This window comes from Ursus arctos, unplaced genomic scaffold (assembly GCF_023065955.2).
Source record: "Ursus arctos isolate Adak ecotype North America unplaced genomic scaffold, UrsArc2.0 scaffold_4, whole genome shotgun sequence".
Classification (NCBI taxonomy): domain Eukaryota; kingdom Metazoa; phylum Chordata; class Mammalia; order Carnivora; family Ursidae; genus Ursus; species Ursus arctos.
Window position 1 is genome coordinate 39791341 of NW_026623056.1, and position 27203 is coordinate 39818543.

Sequence of the window (27203 nt, forward strand, 5' to 3'; positions counted from 1 at the left end):
TGCCCCCGCAAACATAATTTATTGTGAACAGTTTTAAATCTTCCCCGTGAAAGTTATTCCTTGCATTCTAAAAAGTACACACACACTACCCTCTACATTTGACATGTAAAAAATAAAGAGGAAGAAAGGAAATGCACTTATTTGGCTAGTTTGAGGCACTCGCCTCAAAATGAGACACCAGGTTACAATAAACGTATCCTCTAGTTAAATAAGAAAGCAAATTCACATTATCCAGAGTCCTGGATCACAAAAAGGCCAGGGCAAAGCTGGCTCGAGACTCACACTGGGACACATCGCCAGGCACAGCAGCCGCCCACAGCCCATCTAACTGCGGTCCCGGGGCTAAGAAACGCTCGTGATTGGCCCACAACACTCTCTCTTGGAAACTTTCCAGCAAAACAATTTTCCCAACGAAACAACCCTCTGTCTCCTCATGCTAGGCAATTCTGCGTCCCCAGATGTCAGCGTTAGTCGCTGACATTCCCCCCAGCCTGCTAACGAACTGGCATCAAGCCCCCAACAGTTTATTTCAAACAGAGAGTGGTTCTTCCTGTTTCGAACCCTCTTCGATAGGATACACAATCCACGGCTGAAGACACGGGGTTTCAGAGGAAGGCTAGCCGCACGGGCCAGCGCGCGCCGTTAGCAGCCTTAATGGTCCTCTGATGGAATCTGAGACACTGTTAAGTGTGAAAACCATCCCAAAAGGCAGCAGTTGTGTTCAAAACTCAACACACACAGAGACCCACGTTTCCGAAAGCGTGTTCAGGAGTCCCCGGAGCAACGAGGAGATGCGCAAGCGTCTTCTCCGGTAGCTGCACGACCCGTAACACTGCATGACGCGCTGAGGCTGGTTGGCGAAGACAGGCCCCTGCAGGTCATGGAACTGGAGCCAGGACTTTGCTGCTTTGGTCCGGGAAAGTGCCCTCCCCACAGTCTTGCAAAGAGGTAGATCAAGTACGTGACGGGAGTGGGGAGCCGGGGGGGGCGGGACGACACTTGCACGACTGGTTGGCTCGGCGGCCCCTCACCTCCAGCCTGCCCGCTCTTTCCACCAGCACAGGCTGACGGGTCCCGCCTGAAAGGTCACCTTTGCACAAAAGAGAAAGCGTGCACCTGTGGGTGGAGGCAACTGGTGCTCCAAGAATAGCAGGGGCCACCCACCTACCCCGTCCCCTCGCTCCATCTGGCTTCCTGCCTTTGCCAAGACCAGACCCCGCAGGGGTAGTTCACAGGGGCTGTTCCGCTGGACACAGAGCCCAGACTTCATAAATGCAGAATCAGGAGCAGAAGGACCATCTCCTCCCCTTCGGGCATCGCCAGGCCTTCCATGGTAATTTGAAGGATCTTCTCTGGAAAACAAAGTGAATTCTCTCATCCCCAAACTCAGTGGAACGCTTCAGATGCAGACCGACAGCCTCCCCTTCATTCTGAAAAGTGAACACAGACAAGCAGAAGTCACTACTTTTTAAAAATCATGATTATTTTAAAGATTGATGCTTTCATTTTACTTCAATGGGTCTGAATATAAACTCTGCTATAAAATTGAAATGCTTGTAGATTCCTTAAACAGAGGAAGTTTTCTTTTCGGTCAATACACACACACACACACACACACACACACACACACACCTCTGAATGCCTTTCAAAAAGCAAATAACACATAATTCACTTGTTTTGGCATAATTCATGATAAATAACATTTAGATGAGGCCTGTTGGGTGCTGAGGACATTTAAATATTCAGTCCTTCCTAATCTCACTACTAACCTCTAAATTTTCAGTTAAAATGTTACAGCAGCTTGTGAGAAAGTCTGCTGAGGGAAAGGGTGAAGACCTGGCCCGACCGAGGAGGAGACATCTGCGCGAGGACGTGAGGACACCACACAGACAGCCCACGCTCTACCACAGGGCCCCGGCAGCTGACATCATGGGCTGGGTCATTCTGTGTCGTAGAGAGCCGTCCTGTGCATTGTATGACGTGCAGAGCAGCCCTGCCCTCCACCCACGAGAAGCTAGCATCTCACGTACACACCCACTCTTGACAACTACAAATGTCTCCTGTCATCGCCCCATACCCCAGGGGGTGCAGTAGGGGCGCCAAGTTGCCCCCACTTGAGAATTAGTGCTGCTTAGCTAAACGTTCCAAGTTTCCTGGGGGATCTATAAACAACCCAGATGATTTTCGCTGATACCAAGCAGTCCTTTCAAAGACAGAACGCACACACGGGCTCCTCTGCCAGCACCCGGCTCATCGGTTTACCCCAAAAATGTGCAAACAAGGGTCACTGTTCTCACTGCCCATGGGTTTTTCCTCTTTTTGCTCACATAAATCTTATCTGTGCCTTTGTTTCTCGGTTAGGCTACTAGCCGACACCTTCCCATATGAGAAAACAGTACAAGATAACTAACTCAGGTCAAGACGTCTATAATAACTCACATCTGTGAAACAGACTTCCCTCCTCATCCCTGGGCCCCCAAACATCCATAAGGTGAAGTAGCCCAGAAACAGGGGAGGGGGAGGTGAGATCTATTAAAACAATTCCCTGAACCTCGAGGGCATGACGCTGCATGAAATCAGTCTGACAGAGAAAGACAACTGTTGCATGACCTCACGTGTGGATCTAGAAAAAACAAACTCATAGGAAAAGAGACTGGACCGGTTGCAGGGCAGGGGGTGGAGGGACTGGGGGAAGGTGGTCAAAAGGCACAAACTTCCAGTTATACAATAAATGAGTGCTGTGGATGTCACGGACAGCACGATGGCGGCACGAACCACTGCTGTAGGGCGCGTCTGCAAGTTGCTAAGACAGTCAATCTCAACAGTTCTCATTACATGGAAGAAAGAATTTTTAAGTCATTGCTCCTTCATTATCAACAACAGCCAAACTATGGAGACAGTCCAAATGTCCATCGACGGATGAATGGATAAAGAAGACATGGTGTATATATGTACATGTATATATATGTGTGTATATATATGTGTCTATATGTATATATATATGTATATATATATATAGACATATACACACACACACACACACACACACACACACACACAGACAATGGAATATTACTCAGCCATCAAAAAGAATGAAATCTTGTCATTTGTAATAATGTGGCTGGAGCTAGGGAGTATAATGGTAAGTGAAATAAGTCAGTCAGAGAAAGATAAATACCATATGATCTCACTCATAGGTGGAATTTAAGAAAGAAAACAGATGAACATATGCGAAGGAGGGAAAAAAAGGAGAGAGGGAAGCAAACCATAAGAGACTCTTAATGATAGAGAACAAACTGAGGGTTGATGGAGGGGGTGGGTGGGGGATGGGCTAGATGGGTGATGGGTCTTCAGGAGGGCACTTGTGATGGGCACTGGGTGTTGTATGTAAAGGATGAATCATTGAATTCGACTCCTGAAACCAATACTGACTGGTTAACTAAAATTTGAATGAAAAAAAAAAAAAGTCTGTTCTTTGCAGAATTAGAACATGATCTCTGTAGGAAACCAGCTGTCCAGCTTACCACGAATTGCCCAGATGATCACAGGGGGTCATGGGAGGGGCGGTTTAACCCTCAGGCCCACAGTGCGTGTGAACATGGAAAAGTGGCCTAAGAACACACGGGGTCTCACTGGGCCCCTCCCAGGGGCCTCTGCCTATCTCTGCCTGAGCTTGTTCCCCTCCCTTGGCCTGCCTGCCTTTTCTAGGTCTCTCTTCTTCCTTCCTCACTTACTAACGGTCACTGTGTCCTCTTCCATTTGACTGATACTCATATTCCTGAAAATATCAAATGGCTCAAATACTGCACATGCATGCTCTAGAAAGTGGACCTGGGGTCACAGAAACACCCTCTTCCCCACAACAGCAATGTCTCAGAGGATCAGTACAATTTCCTGCTTAGCTCCCAGCTGCAACCGTGAGGCCCAATGCAGAGTCTGGCCCGGGGCAAATGTCTCCAAGGCTGTCCGCTCAAGGTCAGCTCAAGGTCCGCTCAAGGTCTGCTCAAGGTCTGCTCAAGCTCTCCCCAGGCTCACAGGCCACCTGCCCTTTGCCTTACTCTGCATGGCCTTCCCGACCCATAATTTTCTCAACTTTTTCTCACCGTCCTCCTCTACCTTCCTCGCCTACATTTGGAAAAAGCTGGTAACCAGCATAGTACAGAGGGGGCTTTCTTTTCTTTCTTCCTAAGATTCCTGTAGAGGGGGGCATAACCTCTTCACTCTCCACATGTATGCCCTCCGTCTGGCCCACACACACAATTTATTCAGATGCTCTGTGAGGAAACCATTCCGTTCCGGCGAGCTAAGATCTGGCCTTCTGAACATCATCCTTTCTATTTATTTGGGAAAAAGAAAGCTCTCAGAACTCCTGTACATAAAACTCTTTGCCTTCTTAGATGAGGATTAGCCTACTCTACTTCACTTCCCGTCATCACAGAGATGCGTCATTATGATAAACGCCCCTTCGCATATATGTGGTTACAGGGGCGCTTTGTCGTCTCTCGGTTCCATCTCCTGCCGCTAGCCCGTCTGCTGAGCGGCCTTTTCCACGCATTCGGCTAGCGCTCACTACTACGAGTGTGCGAAAGCACTTCTGGGGGCTCGTGGGGGCGGAATACGGGACGCCGGCGTCGGGGGCCACCAGGAGCCCTGCCTCTCCCAGCGCGGGATCAGAGTGGACGTGAGACCAGAGGCCGGCCGCAGTCCTCGTGCAGACGCAAGGGAGGCACCTCTCCAAGGCTTCTCGGCAGGTCTGTGCGAAATCGGGAAAGGTCTCCGGTTCTGACAAGCAGGCTGTCTTCCAGGCGTATTAAATAGCAGGCCGATTTTCACGGCACTCTCGCTTCCAAAGGCCGCAGAGTAAGTGTCTTACACCTTCCTAAAGAGCGAGCCGTCTCTGCCGTGTTCTGCCCTCTATTGGCGTGAGCCGCTCAGCGGCCCTCAACAGAAAAAGAGACCGGTTCCCCGTGATGGGCTCATCTGTCGACAGCGTGGCCGGGTTATTCGTTCCAAATCCCACCTTACTTCTCTGGGGAAACCGCAGCCTTTCCGAGGAGCTTACGAGTAATACCGCGAAGTGGGGTCCGGGGCTTCGAATGTGGGCGAAGGGCAGCGAGGAGGCATTTAGCCGTCCTCATCTTCACAGTTTGCGCCTTCCCAGCCACCCGTGTCTGCCCGTGGGGGGCCGAGACCTGTACCCTGCGGACGCCGCCGCCCCCACTTACCGTACAGCGAGAGGGACGCAGGGTCCAGTCCCAAAGCCTCACAGCCAGACACCCCCTGATCGTGCAGATGCTGCAGCAACACGCCCCGCACCAACTCCTCACTCATCACGTGCCTCATAAAGCCGTCGTCTTCTGGAGGAACCCCGAACCGCAGCTCGTAGGCTATGGTGGCATTTGCACCGCTGAAAGGCACAGAGACAGCAACCTGTGTCAACGGAATCCCACTGCAACTCAGGAAATGAACGTTAGTGGGACCACGTCTGTAGTTCCTCGTGTTCTTCCAGGACAAAACCGCAAAGGGCCCACGGGTCTAGAAGTACCCTCTTCCGTGGTTTCCTCACAAAACGCCGAGGTGACCCTAACCTCTTCCTTCCACCTAAAACCCATCCTCTAGGAGTCCACTGGGAGAGGCCACTGAAGGGGGAATCGTGACCCAGCTATTGTCAAGGAAGATCCAAGGCTGGCCCACCGTTGGCCCCAAGGCCAGCCTTTTACCCCCTGGGGACAGGGAAGCCATGTTCTCCTCTTGTATTCCCTGCTCCACGTTCCCACGCTCCATCCACCCTCTGCCCGGACAAGTGACCATCAGAGCTCTGGGGTTTAACAAGTTCATACCTTAACCTATACAGTGTTTAAGGTAGGACGCCGAGCTCCCTGTCGCCCGCTGGTTCCAGAACTCCTGAACTCCCACAGACTGCCCTGGTTTGTCTCTAGAGAGAGAAACTTGTTCTGTCCCATTTCCACCTCCCGAGGCTCCCAGCTTTGCAACTCTCACTAAAGGGACCTAAGGAAAGGAGTTTTTATCTTCCCAGAACATATTTTTCCGTTTCCAAAATAAAAATAATCATAGGGCTATCTTCAGTTAATTAGTAGCTCATACTGCTCGTTAAATGCTTGCTCAACATTTAGGTGTTTCAAAGTTATCCTGTTAACTTTGGTTCGAGAAGGCCCAGATTAAGAGCCAGCAATAAGATAATTAAGAGGCGGCCACATGTGAGACTCCCCCTGTAGCAGTTTTTTTACCGACTGGACACACTCCCAGGAGCCAGAAGCAGACCGCTGTCCCTGCTAAGGACAGGGAACGAGCTCCCTCTTGTGGCCAGAGGTCACACAGGCCAGTATTCTTGCATTAGTGTGGCCGTGGATGAACTCTGCAACAGCCAGCCAAGACTCGTGCCAAACCCTGCCGTTCGAATGAACAATATACCATCAAGACGCTGGAGAAACTCTCGTGTTATGAATGCTGCTACAGGCAGGCTGGAAAATGCACGTTCACACTCTTCGCCGGCGACACAAGTTTGCAGGTGTCCGTATTTGTCCCCTGGGCTCCACCTTCCAATTATGGCTATCCATGGTCAACGTGCAGACGCTCAGCCACCCCGCACTGCCACAGGTGGGCAAGGACTCAGGCTGGCTTACGGAAATGACCAGAGGCTGGCTTCCAGAAGACAGGCCAGAAGGTGAAAGAGAGGGTTGCCCTGCCTCGGTCCCGCTAGCCCAGCCTAGTCCCACCGTGTCCGATCACCCACCGGGGGGGTTTACATTACAGCTAGATTTTGAGGGGGCAAGGAGGGTTTCCCAGGAAAACAGAGAACCCTGCAGGCTTTGCCTCGGCTGCCCACCATTACAGTGGGCCAGCAGCTGATGAACCAACGGGCATTCTCACAGGTTCCTGTAGGGGTATGGCTGGGGCAGAACCGAGGTCAGTATCCCCTGGGGACACAAACCAGGCGGCCAGGAGTCTGGCTGCCTCCTGCCCATGAGCGGTAGCACATTTTAGGGGGGCAATTGCGTGTTCCTCAACTCAACATTGTTAAAACTCTGCCTGCACCTCTTAACATGAAACAAAAATGCTTCCTGTACAAGCTTCTCTATCCCAAATCCTAAAACCCTTGGATTTTTCTTTCAAATATCTTAAAAAACAAATTCTCTAACATTAAGTCCTCAGATTTCTAGCCAAGTTTGACTCAACTTTCTGATGTTTTTTCTTCCCCCAATGCCGACCCCAACCCATTATGCAATCCCACCTTCCCTAGACCCATAATATGGGGCTGGATTCTTGGAAAGACCCTTCCGGTTGAATGTCTTTCCTTTCTCAGCTCTGTCTTGAAATTGCAAGTTGGGGCAAGTACATGGAGGAAAATGTGTTGGGCTTTTCTACTGGCATTTTAATACCAGGAATTTGTGATTAGAATGAGCAGTGTCAGAGATGTCACCATAAGGTAACACACACGGTGGGGGGTCCATAAAGAAGGAGGAAGAGCGTCGTTGCCAAGGCAACCCCACCGCAGCAGGCAGTTTCAGACTCCAGGTCCCTTGTGTTTCCATCCCATGGCGCTACCACCTGCTTTGCAGGCTTCTCTCCCAGGTGTATGAAGGTTATGGTCTGGGAAATGTATAGTTTCAGAGGGGGGATTTCAATACAACACCATCTGTGATGGTCACAGTCCAGAGGTATCTTAGGAATAGTAGATAATATAGCTTTGTCATGTAAATCTTCTCCTAACAATATAAAAAGACAATTAAATGGCCCTTCTACACACATACGCTTTCCATCTAAGTCCTGTAGACAGAAACAAAGTATTTAAGATTAAGAGATGTAAAAAGAAAAATATATGTGTATGTATAAGCTATACATGTTTAGTATATGAAGAATATGTGGTAAATACATGTATAGAAGAAATCACACCAAACCACTGATGGCAGTCCCTTCAGTAGAAGGGAATGAAATGTACTGTGTATGGAATTGACTGGAACATGCAAAATCCAAGGGTAGTAGGCTGGGGTGGAAGGGAGAAGGTAGACTTTTCCTGTATGACATGTCTTTATATTTTTAATATTATACAAGGAGCATGAACTCCTTCATTAATTATGTTCCTCAAAAGCAAAAGCTAGTATGGATTATATCATTTATAGCACATCACTACCTGAGATCTGGTTTTTTCTTTTTAAGTAGGCTCTATGCCCAGCGCGGAGCCCAACGTGGGGCTCGAATTCATGACCCTGAGATCAAGATGATCGAGACCTGAGCTGAGATGAAGAGTCAGACGCCTAACTGACAGAGCCACCCAGCCGCCCTCTGAGATCTCCTTCTAGTCCTACCCCTAGCTTATTTGAGGATATGTGTTACACAGGAATGGTTTACCGGGACTGACTTTTCCTCTCTGCCGTGTGACCTCGTTGAGGCATATAATTGATCTGGCCTTCGCGTTGCTCCTTTGGAAGGTCAGGGAGTTGAGCTGGTGGGTGTCCAAAGACCCTTCCAAAGCCAACAGTCTGTGATTCTATCATCGGTTCCCTTTGTGCTTTGAGACCCAAAGGTCCTTCTAGATAAATGGTGATGGGTGTCGCTTCCCAGAGAAAGAGACCAACACGGAAGGTTCCACATTCTTACCTGAAGTCCGTCATTTCCACTGAAGCAAAATAACGACTCAGCGACGGGGACGAAGTGTACACGTGTGTGAGCTGAAACGAACAGGAACAAGTCAAACAGGCGCACGCACTACAGACGGATCGTACCGCGTACCACCCGACAAAGCAAAGCTCCTGGTAGACAGTGTCTCCGCTCGCTCGGAATTCACTTATCCAGAGGCTCTGCATCGAGAAACAGGAAGATGTGGGCCTCGCTCCCCACCCAAAACTCAAGGCTCATTTAAAAGAACCTCATTTATAAGGAGCAGGTGGCCAGGCTGGGATTTTCAACATCTCTCCCATGTCGTGCGGACACCTGTGGCCTTCGCGGCGAGCGTGGTCAGCAGCCAGAGCCCACACGGACCTGGAGGACCCTGGGAAGGAGACGACACTGAAGCGGCTGAGAAGGCGGCAGAGCAGGCCCCTCAGGACCCAGCATGCCACCGGACAAGGGCTTATTGTCTCCTTTCTTCAGAGCTTCGTTGTAAGGAGACACGGCCATGGAAGCCCCTGGTACAGCACTTTCCCAGCGGGGCTGGTCTGTGATTGCGGAGTTCTCACTTTATGCATCGAAGACTGCACTCACACACCAAAATGACAGCTGTGTGCCCACTACCAGGTTTCACACCGACACCTTCTACGGTAGTTAGTTCAGCCCTTCGCTCGAAGAAGCAAAACAAAGCCGAAGCTACTCCTACACGCTCTTCTTCCTATTTTTTCTCCCTCTCGCCCCCGACACTAACCATTGTCCTGAAGTTGGCATGTAACCTTTTCACGCAGGTTTTTACCAATGTACTACTTCCTTGTGTAATCATAACAATTCATGGTTTGTGCTTTTATTCAAATAAAAGGTGCCATATTCCACGTGGTCTTCTGTGACTTGCTTGTTTTTCACCCAAAATTACATTCGATAATTTACCCATCATGGTACACCGAGATGGAGGTCCTTCGAGCTGACTCCTAACTCCCGCAGAGATCCTGTTAAATGATCACACCAGCTTGTCCATTCCCCTATGCTGGGGATGTGCAGCGTTTGCAATTTTCTTATCACGAACTCCGCCCAAGTAATCTTCCTGGAAAATTTCTGTGCCTCTCTTCTGGGACGTGTAAAAGTTTCCCTTGAGTATGTGCAGAAACACAGAGTTGCTGGGTCCAAGGGTGGGTGCGTCTCCAACCCACCTAAATCTTGCCAAATTGCTCTCCATCTCAGCACTTGCTAGTGTTCCATTTCCCACAGGCTTGCTGGCACTTGGTGTTACCAGACTTTTAAAAATTATTGCCAATCTAAGGGGTATAAAATTGTTTTACATTGTTCCAATCTGCATTATTACTCGTGGTAGTAGATTGAGATAGGTAAAAGATTGAGTATCTTCTCAGGTGTGTTTATGAACTCCTGTGGGATTTCTCACCTTTGATTTGCCTCTTGGTTTCCTGTCTTTTTCGTGGGTAGTCTGTTTCTTGGCTGTATCTGTATCTTCTGTATCTGAAGGATTTGTGGATATTCTGGACACTAGCTGCTTTTATGTTACCAATATCTTCTTGTCATTGTCATTGATTGGCCTTCTCATCTTGTTTCAGAGATGGGAATCCTAGCCTAGCAGGACTTGAGGACAGGTAGCTGAAGGTACATACATTGCACTTTTGTGAATTTGGCATTTGAAGGTTAAATGCCTTGGTCTTTGGCAGACAGGTTCTAGCATCAGTTGGGAGGACTGCCCTGGGATCTGGCGACACTTTCTACCATGGACCCAGCTCTGGGGCTGGAGTGAGCCCACAGCCAGGCCCGCTCCTGCCTAGCCTGAAGTCGGCCTTGACGTTTTTCTGGAAGGTTCAGTGGCATCCAACAGCACCCTGAGGTGAGCGGCCCAGCTGTACCCATTACGGCTCAGTGCCCTCTCACCTCACCCAGCAGCACGCAGCAGACACACCCCAAAGAGCAGTGTCCGGAGGGGAGCTCTGCCCATTTTGTCTCCCACCCAATTCTGAACAGAATCTCAAGGAGCCTACATTTCACAATATGCTCCCACTTAATTCACCTGGTGACAATTCAGTCCCTTCCAAGAGGAGCAGAGGGGATCAGAGCATCCACAATGTGTACGCCTCCAATCTTGTATTTTTGCTGTGATCTTTATAAGAACCTGACATAAGAGGCATTACCACCCCCTTCCCTTCTTACTAATAAAGAAAACAGCATGCAGAAAGGGTATGAAACCTGCCCAAGGTCACTCTGCTCATAAGGAGCCAGTCCCAGGGTTTATAGACACTAAAACCCACTTTCTTTACATATGAGGATGAAGCAAGAAAGAAAGTGCCCTGAATATCAAAGAGGAAAGAAGCATAAAGTGATAAGAACTTTGGAAAAAAATGACTGAGTCATCTTATAGTTTTTGAGCCCCTGAGAAAAGAATGCGGCCAGCAGGCCGATGCAGGAATGAGAAAGTGGCTGTCACAGGGCTGCTCCCAACGACAGGGAGGAGGAGGGGGATGCTATGGATGGGGTTTTATTTTTCCAAGCACTCCTTACATTTACACATAGACACACACATTCACACAGATGCACACACATACACACACGCGCATACATATACATACACGCACATATATACACACACAGTATGTACATACATACACCCATGCACCCACACATACACACGTTCACACACATACACGTGCACACGTACACACATTCACATATGTAACACACATTCACACACATACATATATATGTGCACACATGTACACGCATACACAGTACATGCGTGCATCTGCCATTCACACACATGCACACTCATGCACACTCATGCACACATACATACACATTCACCCACATACATACGCACACACGTATATATATACACACACACAGTATGTACATACATACACCCATGCACCCACATGCACGCACACATACACACGTTCACACACATACACGTGCACACGTACACACATTCACACACATACGTAACACACATTCACACACATACATATGGACACATACAAACACACATCACACACACAAACACACACATATGCACACATATATACACGTGCGTACATACATACACATTCACACACATACACACATACTTACACGTGCACACACATATATGTACACACACACACACACACACACACAAATAAATGTGTTATGTCAGGGGTGATGTCCTCCCAACCTTCTCTGTTCCTGCTCTCCTCTCCTTCCTTTTTAACCCCTGGGGCCTACTATTATTTTGCACATAGTCGTCTCTCAGAAAAAAATTTAAACTAAAATTTTACGTTAAGAGCTGGACTGGTGTACCAGATCACTGTTAGTGCCCACTCTGATTCTTTTTGGTGACACGGTCCCCTGCTGTCATTGGGACATGTTCATATATCTGGGAGCAGTTAACCACACTACTATGGGCCCAACGAAGTGAAGTGGGGGCTCCTCACCCCTGGCTCTGGAATCCCACGCTGTGCCTCTGAGGCTGGGAGCTCACTGAGCTAGGCGCCGGGGCAGCTGACTACTGGAGTTGGGCAGAGTCGCTAATTCAAGACCAGGGAGGTATCTTCCCCGTGTTGGCAGACGTGCCATTGTTAACTCCGGCATCAAGCACCCAGGGCCAGGGTAACACAAGGTGCGAGCCCCGGCGGGAAGAGAAGAAAATTCTGGCAGTGGGATAAGGGAGGGCCTAGGAAAACTGTTTTAGAAAAGCAAAGCAATAAAGCAAAAGCAAGGACATGGTGTTCCACTATCCACTCCCATTTACCTTCCATATCCGGAAGCTTCTAGAAGTTGGCCTGAGTGAACAAAAGAAAGGGGCTCCTGACCTGACAGTAAGACTAGTAACCCTTAAGTTCTCACTTCTGTTCCTGAACAGATTTGACTGGAACACCAGGGGGCAGTAGTTTTTTCACTCGCTGTGCCTTAACTTTCATCATCTGTATGCCAGATCATTCTAAAAAAAAAAAAGTTTTACAGAGTTCTTTATATGCATCTCATATGCACCTGTGGGTATACAGGGAGAGCATAGTGATTTCCATTTATCAGAGAAGGAAGCAGCTCGAACAGGCCTGTGGGCTTGCCCCAGGGATCATGCCAGTCCCTGCTCCTTCGCCACTACACAGCATGAGCTAAAAATACCTACCGGATCTGCTCCTGTCTGGCTCTATGCAAGCGATACAGCTCTAAGATGAATGATTAACATCCACGTCCCTTCGACAGACAGAATTCGGTCTGTAACGCGTGACATGTGTGGATGCTGACTCATCTCATTTCTGCTCAGCAAATGCAAAAACCCTTGCAGAAAAAAAACAATCACAAGGAAAAAGGCAAGAGGCCATTCACTCAGCAACTTGCTCTGGAAGCAGGTGAAAGAAAAAGAGGAAAGGGGGCTTGCAGATCAGACTTAAACAAGGAAAAGAATGAGGAAGAGAAGCCCAGATAATCACCCCAGAGCACAAAGCCCTGTGACCAAAGGCGCAATCAAATAACATGCACTTGGGTGCCCAGAAGCTAACTCTGGGGTGACCGAGAATCACTTCCTGCGGAAGCTCTCCCAGGGGTCAGATGGAAGCCAGATGAAGTGCCTCCCGCCATGCCACCGACAGCCGCAGAGAAGGGCGTAACGGATGGCAGGCTGGTCTCGCTTAGACTCTTACTAAATACTTTTCTGGGTCTGGCTGTGAACCCAACCAGCCCTCATGGCGAGGCTGCATGCCCTCATCTTGCACGAAGGACATTCTCCTGCATTTCCTGCTCCACCAATGAAGCCACCACCCACCTGCTTGGCCACCCAACCAGGAGCCTGGAGTCCTATTCTCCCTCATCCCCACATCCAACCAGCCATAAAGTCCCGCTGAGCGAGACGACCTCTTAAATCTCTCTTACATCTCCTTATCTACCAACACCTTCCCCCCCACCCGCCACCGCCCGGCCACTGCCCTGGGTCAAGGCCCCCCGCATCTATCACCGGGACGACTGCAGTTCCTTCTAACTAAGCCCTCAGCCTCCAGTGTCTCTCCACCACCACCCAGAAGGGCTAACACGAAAAGCTGACCATGTCAACAAGCAGATGAAAATGTTTCAGTGCCTTACCAAAAAGGAGGAAAACCTTCACGCCTCACCCTTGCAAGTCCCCACCGCACGGTACACAAGAAGCAGCAGGACACTGCGGGGCAGATCCCCTAGTATTATCGAGAACACTCCTATCTCATATTTTAAGACTCATCCTGAGTATCACCTCCTGCAAGAGGCCCTCCAAGCTTCCACCCACACCTCAGGTATTTAGATGACCCTCCTTGTGCTTGCAAAATATTCTCTACACATCTCCCCGATAGAACATAGCATACTGTTCTAGAACTCTCTATTTAACTGCTTCCTCTCCTGGCACTGACACCCCACGAGGGCCCAGACTCTGTGGCCCAGCACTCAGCATGCGGTCTAGCACGTCCTGGACACAACAGGTTGAACCAAACGTAAGACCGCAGTGAATAGACAAGCACTGTCCTCCAGGACGCATTTCGTTGGAGGGCAGGGCTCCTCCCTCAGGCTTTGCCCTATAGAAAATCCGCTTCTAAGCCTCGGTTTCTGCCAAAATCCAGACAAAGAATCCAAGCCTGAAGCTACTTTCGTGACCGCTCTATGCCAACCCCTCGAAGAACCCCCAGTCTCATGTTAAGGACTCTGCAAACGATGCTGCAGATATAATCACCCTTTCCGTGAGCAGGTGAGGCAGTTCCTTCTCTGTAATGCACTCCTCCGGAATCTTCAGCATGACCAAGAAGGTTTTGTTTGACGACAACTCAAGTATTTCATTTGCATCTTCATCGATGTAAGTTACTAAAGGGGGGCGATAAAAAGTAAAAGTAAAGTAAACACATGCTTAAAAAAATAATTTGTTCCCCTGGCTGCTATAAAAGGAGCATCCAGCGAGGAGTAAGCCCAGACACAGCAAGCAAGTACAAGCAGAAATGCTTTGTCTTCTCGGCCAGACCAGATGAAGACAGGGGCTGGCCTCCATTATGATAAAAATTGTTTGTTTTACACCGTAAGAGCTCCCAGACTCCACTGAACACAAACTGGGGGACAAGTCGGTGGGAGGGAGTGGGAAGAACGTGAATTTCTTGGTTGAACGGAACCCGCGGCTTTAGCTGTGTCCACAGGTGTCGAGGCGGGTGCTGGGCAGGGTCTGGGGGGTGAACAATGGGTGATGGGGGCCAGGGACTGGGAGCAAGGAACTTCAGTGAATCACCTCCATTCCAGGCTGTCAGAGACCCTGATGAGGAAGGGACATCATAGACCAAAACAGAGTGGGGACAAGACATGAGCCCGTGGGCCATGTCCTGACATCTCCCAGGAAGACAGAAGACGGGCAGGAAGCCGCCACTCTGTAGTCTGTCCCACAGGAAAGAAATGTGGACACACTTTTTTCTTTTTTTTCACACACTCTGTTTATAGAAGGGAAACCAAACTGCACTTAGAGCCCCAGGGCCCGAGGGCCTTGCATTCCTGGCACAGTGAGCTGTGTGTGGCTGCTGGTGCTCTAATGACGGTGAGCTAATTGATTTTTAAGCAGTTAAAGCCAAAGGAAAAACACACAAGGTCAGGAGCCAGGAGCCAGAAGCTGGCACTCGTGGTACCAACTCTGCTCCCCTGGCTCCCCGGCGGCCTCCCCGCTGGGCCGGCACAGGAACCACCTCTCTGGCCCTGAGAAAGGCGTGGGTGGCGGAACCAGGCGCTCACCTTGCCGTAGACTTGACTCTCAGATCCCATGCTTCAGACATAAGCAGCCTCTTTGGCCAGACTTTGCAAAGGCCTTTAGTGTATGATGGGGAGGCAGGAGAAAAGAAGTAAGAATCCTGATACTTATTCCCTGGGAGGCATGAGGAGCAAGGGAACTTGAGGAACCCAGTTCCCAGAGCCTGAGATGACCGGCTCAAAGCTGGCCCCCGGCTGGCCTCTGTGAACCTAGATCTGGAAGGGTTCCCACCTCGCCCCCCCAGTTGGTACCTGCTGTTGGTACAAACAATGTGGCTTATGCTGAGCACCTTGCCTTCTGGGGATCTGGAATTTTAGCATGTGCCAGGCAGCGGCTGCCTACGGGACCAACCCCAGTAAAACCCTGGGCACTGAGCCTCTGACGAGCTTCCCCGGGAGACAACACTTCCACGTGTTGTTACATCTGATTGCTGCAGCAGTTAAATGTGTCCTCAAGTTTGTGCCTGGTTTCCCCTGGATTTTGCTTTATATCATTTTGCTATGATAAAGCACAAGTGATGTGATTTGACATGCGGTCTGGGAGAAACGGTCAAGAAAGAATTCTTGATACGTTTTCGGTGCAAAAAGAGTGGTTTTATTAAGGCACAGGGGCAGTACCCATGGGCAGAAAAAGCTGTACTGGGGTTGTGACGAGCAACTGATTAGATACTTTTAAGTTGGGAGGGACAGAGACAAAGGAAGTTTCCAAAAGGATTTTCATCTGTTAAAGAGGACTTACGGGATCCTGGATGATCCTGGACGCCTAGCTATTGTCAAGTTTAGGTGGGTTTTTTCCTCTAGAAAGGCATCACTTAAAGACCGAGCTCCTGCAGGAATGTCCTACTCTGCCTGAGTCAAGTAGTTCTCAACAGGCTGCAAGTTTTAAGGAATTTAATTGTATCTACATCTCCTTTTGCCTTTGCTCCCACATCAAGAATCATCTCTCTGAGTATATGCTGAGTCCCATGAATTCTCCCAGCAAATCGCAGGCTCTAGGAGTGATCCTGAGGACCCCAGACACAGAGAATTATCCCCGCACCCTTCTTTGTTGTAAGTCATGACATTATTTCGTCCAATAATAAAGTTAGGTCTTCATAGCTGAAAACTTGCCAAGTATAGGAAATTGTCGCAAAACAAGGAAAAAAATGCTAATAACCCTTTAATCAACAAGTTTTCCTTCACATTTTATGTTACATATTTTAAGTCATGGGGCGCCTGGGTGGCTCAGTCGATTAAGTGTCTGTTTTCTGCTCAGGTCATGACCCCAGGGTCCTGGAACTAATGGGTTAGGAGTGAGCAGGAGGCAAGATCCAAATGCCGACCTCTGTTTCTAGAAGTTTGCCAGTGAAAAAAAGAGAAAGAGAAAAAAATTCCTAAAATGAAGTAGCAAGATTCTGATGGAAGAAAGTTTTGAAGGACGGACATTGCCAGCACATTTGAAGAGGCCGCAGTTGAGAACAGCCTGAGGATGCTTAGCGAGACGGTGGACAGATCTGAAGGTCCACGGGTCAGGAGAAGCTGGGGAGGATCCTCTGGGGAGCACAGGTGAAGAGGCTGGTCCTGGGAAGGTGGAGAAACATAGGCGATTGGAGGGAAAGAGAAACAGGGAAAAAGGCAAAGAAGTTTCAAGGAACAGGGCCTATCGATTTGCTACTAAGTTCCTGCCCCCAAGGACCTTGCTAGTTTATAACTTGCTAATGCTGTTTGCCGAGGATTTTCCCATGAGTCACCCTACACCAGGGAGTACTGCCTTGTGCAACCTGTCTGCCTGCCAACACGCTGTGAGAGCATAAACTGTGGCTCTTACACCCAATGCAAAGACAAAACAATCCATTCAACACACGGCACTTCTGAAGTGTCTACATCTCAGCACGATAGTGTTCCTACCCAAGGAAACACCTGTTTAGAAAGAGACTAAAGAAGTCAGGCAGAAATCCATAATGCTGGGGAATAATATCACCTAGGCGTCCCTAGAATGCTAAATCTGATCGCCTTCAAATTGGATCTCTAAGTGTCCACCTACTTGTCACAGTTTGGCTTTTATAATATTTAAAATTCTTTGCCTACTCCAACGAGAGTTTCAAGAGTAGGGTGTTACTCAAGTCTCTCCCCTCCCTGGCTGGGGCAACTCGGCGAAAAAAGCAGAACCCCTGCAGATGCTTAACTGATCTTCTAAATTATCCAGAAAGAAGATGACTTTGGGGGGGGGGGTTTCCCCTTTTACCACTTATTTACATCAAGGACTTTATACTTCTTTAGGGAGAAGAAGAGAATCCGTCATTACCTTTTCCCTGAAGAACTGAGACAAAACCAAGCCTCCAGACACAACAGGATTCCCTGGGCTCTGCTCCCCAAATTGGCCACTTTAAAAAGATTTCATTGTCTACCATACGCATCTCCTGCACAGTGTATGCAGCCCCAGCTCAATGCCTTAAGCTGAGCCATGATCCTGAAGTTGCCATCATTTCAATGGCATGTCAGGGCAAAGTGGCGGGAGACACCCCCCACCCAGATGCAGGCAATCAAGGGTGTCCAGTCTGTAGAAAATTAACAATAATAAAAATAGACCTTGGTTGATGGTAGTTCTTAACAATGTCAGTGCCAAGATATACCTCCGTACCGAACACCTCACCCTGGGTACCCCATTGTCCCCTCCTCAACTCGTTACCCCTCTATGCCGGGACCTGTTTGTTGTCCACAGCCGTGTGCTCTCCAGCTCCACAGTTATTCACGTCTCTGCCTCTGAGCCTCAGTCTGCAGGCCACAGGGCCCGGGGACAGGAGACCAAACAACAAAAGTAGCTCCTGAGGAACCTCACTTCTTAACGAAGCCAGCCATACGCGCAGCCCTTGACTCCGCCAGCACTGCTTTTCCAGACAGCAGTGCCTTCCTCACAGTGCTCAGAGGTTCTGTGAATTCGATTCCTATCACGGGGCTCGGCAATGAGGCAATGGCCAATTACTGCCTACGGTCACCCCAGGAGTACCTACAGGGCTGCTCTGGGTGAGGCTGGAACTGTCAAGGAAGGGAGCCTTTCACCCATGGCATTTCCCCGTCCCACACCGCCTACCATGACTCTCCCCAAAGGCCCAAACCCCTGAGGGCTGAGGTGTCAAGTGAAGTACAAGTATTTTTCCGATTTAAAAAAATGCGAAAGTGTGCCAATCTCTTCACAGCATTAACATCTGGAAATACAATTTTATAACCACATTGAAAATGAAGATTGCACTACAAGTGTTGTGCAGTTCTTCCCTCAATACTATCCGATGAACTCCCATGTCCCTCGAGACACGATGGAAGGAAGGGGAATCCCTTCCTCTGCAGATTGCTGTTGGGGAGTTGAAGAGGCCGGATGATTTTTGAGAATGGAAGACAGCTCTTGGGTCTTGTGCTTTAGAATCCCAAATATCTCCTGCTGCATCATTCTCTGTTATAGGCCCCAGGGGCCAAGAGACAGATTAGCCAATGTGCAGGACAGCACCACCTAATCTGGACGGGACAAGGTCACATGGCTCAACTTCGGTTTCGACATCCACATGTGGGAGTTGATGGGAAGAGGGAGCATGAAGGTTCACACCAAAAGCCTTGTCCTCAGCATGCCTGAGGAGATGTAGCACTTCTTACCAACTTGTCCCTACCGCGAAACCAGCCTGTGGCCTCTAAGGACCACCATCCCACCTCAACAATGCCCTAAGTAATTAAGCAAACATGGCGCCTGCCTGAGAAACACATGCTGGAGGTTGGCATATGCCATCGAATTTCCCTATTCCTTCAGGGACCTTAACACCTTGAGACAGGAGAAGAAGAGGCTGGGAGAAGGAACAGGAGATGAAGGGCAAATGTAGTTCCTGAAGAAAATTCCCAGGACCCCTTCTGGAGAGATTCGGGGGCTCCTCATCCAAGATTGGATTTATTAAGAAGAATCTGACTCAATCCAAATCCTTACAGAGATCAGATCACCCTCAAGAGTATCCCAACTCCAGAAAAGCACCCACTGCCCCTGCAATCACCCCCACTAACAAATAAAATCAATATTCTTCTTTCTTGTTTTAAAACTGAAATGACTGCCCACTGGAGGATTCTATATTTATGCATCATGAAAACCTTAATATCTATAATCATAAAAAATCAGCAACTACCTCAAAAGCTTTAAAATGGTATGGAAGACTACATCATGCAGTCATTTTTAAAAAGTGTTCACAAATAATTGTGAATTGGCAAAATGGTCTCAACATAGCTTTGAAAATCCTAAAGGTAGGCCCCAAGATGATTAAAAAAACAATCTGATCAGGCCACCTGGGGGGCTCAGTCAGTTAAGCATCTGACTCTTGATTTCAGCTCAGGTCATGATCTCAGGTGGTGAGATCGAGCACCATGAAGGGCTCCATGCCTGGCTCAGTGGATTAAGTGTCTGCCTTTGGCTCAGGTCATGATCCCAGGGTCCTGGAATCAAGCTCTGCATCAGGCTCCCTGCTCCACGGGGAGCCTGCTTCTCCCTCTCCTTCTGCTGCTCCCTCTGTGCTCCTTCTCTCTCTCTTTCTCTCAAATGAATAAAATCTCTAAAAAACGTTTTTAATTAAAAAAAAAATAAATAATAAAATAATATATGTAAAGTATATAGTTAGCACCGTGTAAGTTTTTGTTTTGTAAACACATACAACACAAATATAATAAAGTTATTTCTAAAATAAGTTAAAGTAATGACAGCATATAGATACATGGTTCTATAACGTTTTTACGATGCTTTCCAATGGGCTATTCATTACTTATCATTATAATTATGTACTGGGTATCAGTTGAAGTACAATAATTATTTTATGAAACAAATGATAAGAAAAAAATTTCAAATAAGCAGGTGTAGAGATTCAACAAAATATAAATTAGCGTTTAAGCTAAAGCTTAAGAAGTCATCAAGGGGCGCCTGGGTGGCGCAGTCGTTAAGCATCTGCCTTCGGCTCAGGGCGTGATCCCAGCGTTCTGGGATCAAGCCCCACATCAGGCTCCTCCTCTGGGAGCCTGCTTCTTCCTCTCCCACTCCCCCTGCTTGTGTTCCCTCTCTCGCTGGCTGTCTCTATCCTGTCGAACAAATAAATAAAATCTTTAAAAAAAAAAAAAGAAGTCATCACGATCCAGTGGGCAGAGGTTAAAGTAAAACACTGGTCTCCATGCTTCTTTCAGAGCTTATTAAACGAACAGAAAATGAAATAAAACAAAGAACCTTGGATAGCTACCACCCAACAATCCCAAGCCAGTTTTAAATTTATATTATAGCTAATGAACTAGCAACGAGCACATCTTCCATATCAGTGTAAGTCATAGACAAGTAAGTTCGTAAAATGCACCAGCTTAGTCCTGTTCAAATCTCTTACCTCCAATGAGACACAAGCTTACGATGATGACTACAACGAGACCTAGGAAAACCGAGGCGATGACCATCCACAGCTTGCACTTTCCAACCAATTTCTTATTACAGGAGCTCCAAGGGTTCTCTTTGTTCGCCTGGAAAGCAGAGGGACATTGTGAGGCAGTCGCTGGTTTCAAGAAGCACTTCTGAATGGCCAGGGATACAGAAATGAAGGCACCAGGAGCCTGCCCTCTCTGGGCTACACTCGGAGGAGTCGGGTTTACAAAGAAGCAGAATGGAACCTCACACAGAGGTGAGGGAGGGGCGCCTGGGTGGCTCAGGCCGTTGGCTCAGGTCATGGTCTCAGGGTCCTGGGATGGAGCCCAGGGAGTCTGGCTCCCTGATCAGCGGGGAGTGTGCTTCTCCCTCGCCCTCTGCCCCTCCGCCTGCTCGTTCTCTCTCTTTCTATCCCCTATAAATAAATAAAATCTTTTTTTTTAAAGTGAGGGAGAAAATACCCTGGGGGTTCTGAGGTGGGGGGGGGGAGGGAGCAGGACTTTGAAGGATGGACAGGGAAAGGCATTCCCAACCCAGGACAGAGCACCCGCAATGCTGACTCAGAGCGGAGCTGGCCGGCAGGACCCTCGGCCGGCAATGTGGGCTCCGGAGACCAGTCCCGAGAGTTAAGAGACACAGTGAAAGGCTGGAGCGCCCTCGAGAGGGTTCTCGGTGCCGCCAGAGCAGTCCGGACTTCTGGCGCAGCACTGCTGGGGGCCTAGCAAAGGTTCCAGCACAGGAGCTGAGTTGAAGATGAAGAGAAAAAGGACGTGGGGCTCGGAGAGGGCCGGGCGAGGGCAAGCTCAGCGGCTCCGCCGGGCGCGCACCACCGCATCGGGGCCTGCGAAGGGACGTGAAAGGAGCGTGGGAGCGACTCCAGGAAGGAGGCCGCGCGGGTGTAGGGAGGCCACAACTGCCATGCTTGATGGAGCCAACGCCATCTCGTGTGAGTCCAACGGCCCCGCAGGAGCGGGTCTCCAAGACGCAGCCCGAGCGGGCGGCAGGACGCGCTGCGGTCACGGTCACGGCGAAGCCGGCCCCTCTCGTCCACTGCCCCCTCCCCCGCGTCACGGTGCAGGGCTCCAGGTCTCCAGCGTGCCCGGCTGCCGTGGGGGCCTCCACGCGGGCCGCCCCCGCTCTACCGGCGTCCGTGACTCTTCTCCTGCTGCCCACTGGGCCGTTGGGGAGTCCCCACACAGACAGCACGGCGTCCGAGGGGGGAAAGTGGGTTCCCTGTCGCCATTCCCGTCCACACCTGCAGGCAGGGCCTCGTTCAGCAAGCTGCGGAAGCTCACCAGCCCCAGCCCTCACCTGTCACGTCGTAAACCTGGCTCCCAGGGCTGCTGGAAAGACACACATCGCGGACACGAAGCCCTCGCCGCACAAACGTTAGGACCTCCGCACAAGGGAGCCATTGTTACCGCGCTCCCCTGTCCCACGGAGCAGCGGCAGGCACTCCCGGGCTCCTGAGCCAACACCTGGTTGGCTTCCTCCCCCTCGTGGCTGTGGTGAGGGCCACCAGACAATGAAGTCGTTCACTTCAGGACCACCGTTCAGCCTCGCTCAGTGACAGGCTCCCAAGCCTGGCTGCACGTCGGCAGAGGGGGAATTTCAACTGCACACACCTAGGCCCCACCTGGACACAGGGGACCAGACTGTAGAGGAGGGACCAGACTGGGCGGTAGGCCCCAGCCTGTCATTTTTTAAAATTTATTCATTTGAGGGAGAGAGAGAGCATGAGCTGGGGCAGCGGCAGGGAGCAGGGGCAGAGGGAGAAGCAGACTCGACGAAGGGCTCGATCCCAGGACCCTAAAATCATGACCTAAGCTGAAGGCAGACGCCTAACCGACTGAGCCACCCAGGCGCCCCAACCCCCCTACCCCAGTCTGTAATTTTGAGCCTCCCAGAGTGAATCAGTTGCTTTATCAGGATTGAGACTTCTGTTCTGAAGCCTTGTCACTCTTCAGGAGCCAGGTCAGATCCCTCCTTTTGTGGAGGCCTCCCTGCCACGTCGCCCATGGAGAGATCCCCCAGAACATGAGCTCTCCACACAGCTCATTTGTCCCTGCTTTGTCTGATTTCATGTTCAAAGATAAACAGATACCAGCCTATCTTCCAAGGTAAACTGAAACCAGATAGAAGGAGGGGTGGTTCTTAAACTTCCTCATTCTTACATCCCACGTTTGTGCCTCATTCAGGTATAAGGCTCTTAATACACTGTAGAAGGTTCTAGAATTTTTAAAAAGGTAATTTGACATTCTAGAGCCCCTGAGTATACTTTATACTGGCTCTTTTGGTCGGGTGTGAGGGGAGCAATAAAGGGAACATCTGGACAGAAGAAAATGCTCTTGAGGTAGGTGTGTTTCCGGAGTCCAAGGACAGAGCCACCCGAAGACCGAAAACTGCTTCACAGCCACCAAAGCCAAGAGCCCAATAAGGAACATGGGAAGTCCCAGAACAAGGAATCTTCAACCTCCCAGGGAACAGAAACATATCTTCCTACTTACAGAGGTCCTGAGAACAAAATGGCCTCATGCCACTTTCAGTCCTTCTACAAGAAGCAGCCAGGACCACAAGATTAGTACAAAATGAAAGGGGTTGGAGTCTCAAATGAACCACAAAATGAGAGTCAGTGGACCTCTTTGGCCTCTTGTGCCTTCACTTATGATTTCCCTTAGAAATAATACACTAGGACCCTGGTGCTATGAAGAGACCATTACTCTGACTTCCTAGGGATAGTCACCTCGCAAGGCCACAGCCCTCGCCTGCAGGAAATGCCTCTTCCTGTCCAGCCCAAAGCTGCCAACCTACAGCCTGGCCCCTTCACTGCCTGCCATCAGCCCTGGGGGAGAGACACTAGCCTTTGCAAAATTAATCTTCACAGACTTGAAGTCATTGTGAGGTAGTCCATCAGCTTACTCCCAACCCAAGAATAAATTACAGTGCTTCTCGGCTCTTTGCACATTAGAATCAACCAAGAAATTTGTATTTTTTTAGAAGGTCCCCCAGGAGATTCCACTGTGCCCTGAGGGTGAAGAGCCTCTGATACAGCAGGTGTGTGCCACCTGCTGAAACTCCCCTAAAAACCGGGTCACAAAGACACACTGCCTCCTTCACTAGCATCTTCTTTCTCTCATGCCCAAATACTAGGTCACGAGGAGAGGCCACAGGCAGGTTTTTCTACAGGGTGCTTTCCAGTGATTTTTGCAAACTGCATCTTACATTCTATGATTGCATCACATGGCCGGAGAATTTTTGTAGCTTTCCTCTGAACAGGCCCCCAGACAGTCACATCCCTCTTCAGGTAGGGATCCAAATACATGACCTAAGGTCCTGCAACAATGGCAGGAATCTCTCTCTCTTAGATACAAAAAGCTTTTCTTCTCTTTGGCTCTATTAAGAGCAGATATTATATACATTTGGAAAAATTTTCTTAGCACGTAGGAAAATCTGTACTTTGTAATCTCATTGTGGGATTTAATCCACTTATCCACCCACAGAAAATCCGGTTGATTCTTGTCCTAAATTCTGAACAATGCATAACAATAGGGCTAATTTCCCTCAAGCTCCAAGCCCAGAACAAGCAAGGGAAAGAAATTCTTTCCCCTAAGGGATAAAGAAAGGGGGGGTAATCAGAAGGGGGAATGAAACATGAGAGACTATGGACTATGAGAAACAAACTGAGGACTTCAGAGGGGAGGGGGGTGGGGGAATGGGATAGACCGGTGATGGGTAGTAAGGAGGGCACGTATTGCATGGTGCACTGGGTGTTATACACAACTAATGAATCATCGAGCCTTACATCGGAAACCGGGGATGTACTGTATGGTGACTAACATAATATAATAAAAAATCATTTAAAAAATAAAAAATAAAAAAATAAAAAAATAAAAAAAAAGAAATTCTTTCCCCTGCCCTTGTAGACTCTTCCAGATCAGCCCTTCCAACTAGGAAGTTACCCGTGAGGAGGGCTATCTTCTTCCCAACAGTCCCAAACTGAGCGTGAAGCCTACTTGAGATTCTCTCTCTCCCTCTCCCTCTGCCCCTCCCCCTACTATTTGTGGGTGCACGTTCTCTCAATAAATAAATAGATAGATAAATAAATAAATAAGTCCTTTAAAAAAAATAAAATACACTTCAACCTATTCTATGTAACCAAAGAGAAAGACTAACACATTAGATGAGGATGTTTTTTCTCTTTTTAAATGTTTCCTGTTCAAATATTTGAAAGCCCTCCAAGTGCTCACATACCCTTCACCTTCACGCCATTCTGTCACTCCCCGTAGCTTTTCCTATTTGGTGACCTACAGAACTAATTCACAAGGAGGTCTAGGCTATCAGTGTACAGCTGGCTGACGAGGAAGTAATCAGAACACGAAGGAGCCACCTCTCCGGGGTCGGTACTACACACTTATAAAATACTGATGGCCTACATGCGTGTGGCATGTTCTTCTACTCATCTGCTTTCAGCAAGGCATTCCCAGGCCTCCTAGAGAAGCCCGGTTAACCACACCACATGACCAGTTGACTGCTGGGAACATAAAGACCTTAGTACCTTGCCGCAGGGCACACCTTTTAGTGTTGAAACTGTCACCAAAGCACCTATCTCTGAATTGAGTCCCAGGAGTCCTTGGTATGTCCTGAGTCTACCTGACACGAAGCAAGTACTCCCGAATCCATTCCTACACCCTGCCTTGGAGGACTGACACAGCAAGCCCACTGCCGTGGCCAATGCACAGGAAACAGACCATCTTCCTCTAACCTTCATTCTTCTGTGGGGGTCACCTTTCTCTCAAACATAAAGTCCCAAATCACTCTTCAGGGTACCTATACGTCCTTAGAAAAGCAGACTTTACAGCGTTTCCAGGAATCGATGCAGAGGCAAAAGCAATGCTTTTCCCTTTTTGATGTCCTTGCTTATCCCTGAAATCAGCAGGTCAAGAGTCAAAGGGAGGGGAGTGGAGAAACGGGACCTAGAAAGATCAGGTTGGAGCCATATATATGGGGAGCTCCAAGCACCCTGTAAACCTCAAGCCAGTCTTAAGGGTTAATCAGAAGGTAGATGGCTGTGAATTCAAAGTCTCTGCTGTTTTACAAGCATTTGATGAGAATGAATAATGTTCCCATCACTGCCAGGGCTGGATCAGAAAAGAGCTCAGCCTAAACCCCACCATGGCTTCCTTTAGAGATTGAGAGGAGGGAAAGCAAATGAGGCGTAGTCTAGTTCTTTCGGACAAAAACTTTGAAATTACTTCCCATCAACTGAGCAGACAAATTCACTCGCCTCTCCCCGTCTCTTTTAAAACCTACCAAATCAAAAGGCCAGATCAGTAAAGGACAGACAGTGTATGTCTGGGGGGTGTGAAGCAGGATAGGGGATGGCTGGGCAGTGGGTGAGTGTTGGGAGGGTGGAGGGTGGGTGGAAATGGCAAGGCAGTAAAGCTAAGGCAAGGTGATTCTGAAGAGAGAAGACTCCACCTATCACTCTAGTTCTTTCTCCCTGCTTGAAAAGGAAAATACTTAATTGAAAGTTACAGAACTTTTTAAAACCACCTCTAACCCTGGGGATTCTCTCTGAAGAGAAGAGCCACACACCTCCACGGTAAGGTTCCTCAAGTTCCATGGGGGTCAGAGGGATCGGAGGGGTCGCAGGGGCTCTGTCGGGCTCAGGCGGGAGCGCGCTCCAGTGTCCGCTCCATTCAGAAGATTCCAGGGCGCACCAGCGCTCCGCGTCTGCGACACCAGGAGAGTTGGCTGGAACCCCGCAACTTTGAGGGTGCCAGGCCCGGGTCCTGGCCGGCAGCCCGGCTTAGAGTGCGCTCGGACACCGCCCGCAGCGCCAAGCAGGCCTTACCTGGGCGGGGCACGGCTCCTCGACCGAAAGAGGGATAACCTGGACGGTTCCATTGAGAGGCTTCTGCTCGTCGGGCTGCCCCCCGAGCGCCAAGAGCTCCAGGTCTTCCCCCGGCGATGGGGATCTGGCCTCTTCCATGGACGGGCGGAGGAGCGCTGAGCGGCCCGCGGGAAGCAGGGCACACACACGCAAGGGTGCAGAGTCCAGAGTGGCCTCCCGACGGGCTCGCACTCCGCCCCCCGCGGGCGCGGCGGGGCCGACCTCGGGCGGCGGGCGGGGCGGGGCGGCGCTAGGGAGGCGCCCCAGGCCCCTGCGGGGTCTGGCCGCCGCGCCTACTGCGCGCTCGCGAGCGCCGCGGAGGAGAGCTGTTTTTCTGGTTTGTTCAGGGCGCTGCCGGCTCAGCCTTTCCCCGTGCGCGCAGATCCAAGCAGACGCCGAGCCGAGGGCCCGGTCGGGGCGGCTGTGACCCGGAGGGGCCCGGCAGTGCGGTGCCACGGAGGAAACAAAGTGGACGTCCCGCCCCCCGGAGCCGCCTGCTGCCGGGGCTTGCCCGGCTTCCTCTGCCTCGCGGCG

The 27203-nt window shown here is 49.7% G+C and overlaps 1 protein-coding gene across 2 annotated transcripts; it reads right to left on the bottom strand.

Moving 5' to 3' along the window:
* CUNH3orf52 (chromosome unknown C3orf52 homolog) lies at positions 1 to 26888 on the bottom strand. 2 transcript variants are annotated; one of them, XM_026493092.4, is made up of 6 exons: positions 26631 to 26881; positions 20745 to 20874; positions 14330 to 14457; positions 8620 to 8690; positions 5226 to 5407; positions 1 to 1430 (listed from the first exon to the last, which is right to left on the bottom strand). In XM_026493092.4, exons 1-6 carry the CDS (start codon positions 26766 to 26768, stop codon positions 1426 to 1428), a joined length of 654 nt encoding a protein of 217 aa, XP_026348877.1. In that variant the 5' UTR covers positions 26769 to 26881; the 3' UTR covers positions 1 to 1425. The 2 variants fall into 2 exon arrangements, with proteins under 2 accessions (XP_026348877.1, XP_057162688.1); XM_057306705.1 differs by lacking the exons at positions 5226 to 5407; positions 8620 to 8690 and having other exon boundaries at positions 26631 to 26888.
* Between the last annotated feature and the right edge of the window lie 315 nt (positions 26889 to 27203).

Coding starts and splice junctions, on each gene's coding strand:
- CUNH3orf52 (XM_026493092.4), bottom strand. CDS start 26,768: ATGGAAGAGGCCAGATCCCCATCGCCGGGGGAAGACCTGGAGCTCTTG. Junction 8,691..14,329: donor CTCACCTGCTCACGGAAAGG/GTGATTATATCT, acceptor TGTTCGTTTCAG/CTCACACACGTGTACACTTC. Junction 5,408..8,619: donor GTGGAAATGACGGACTTCAG/GTAAGAATGTGG, acceptor TGTGCCTTTCAG/CGGTGCAAATGCCACCATAG.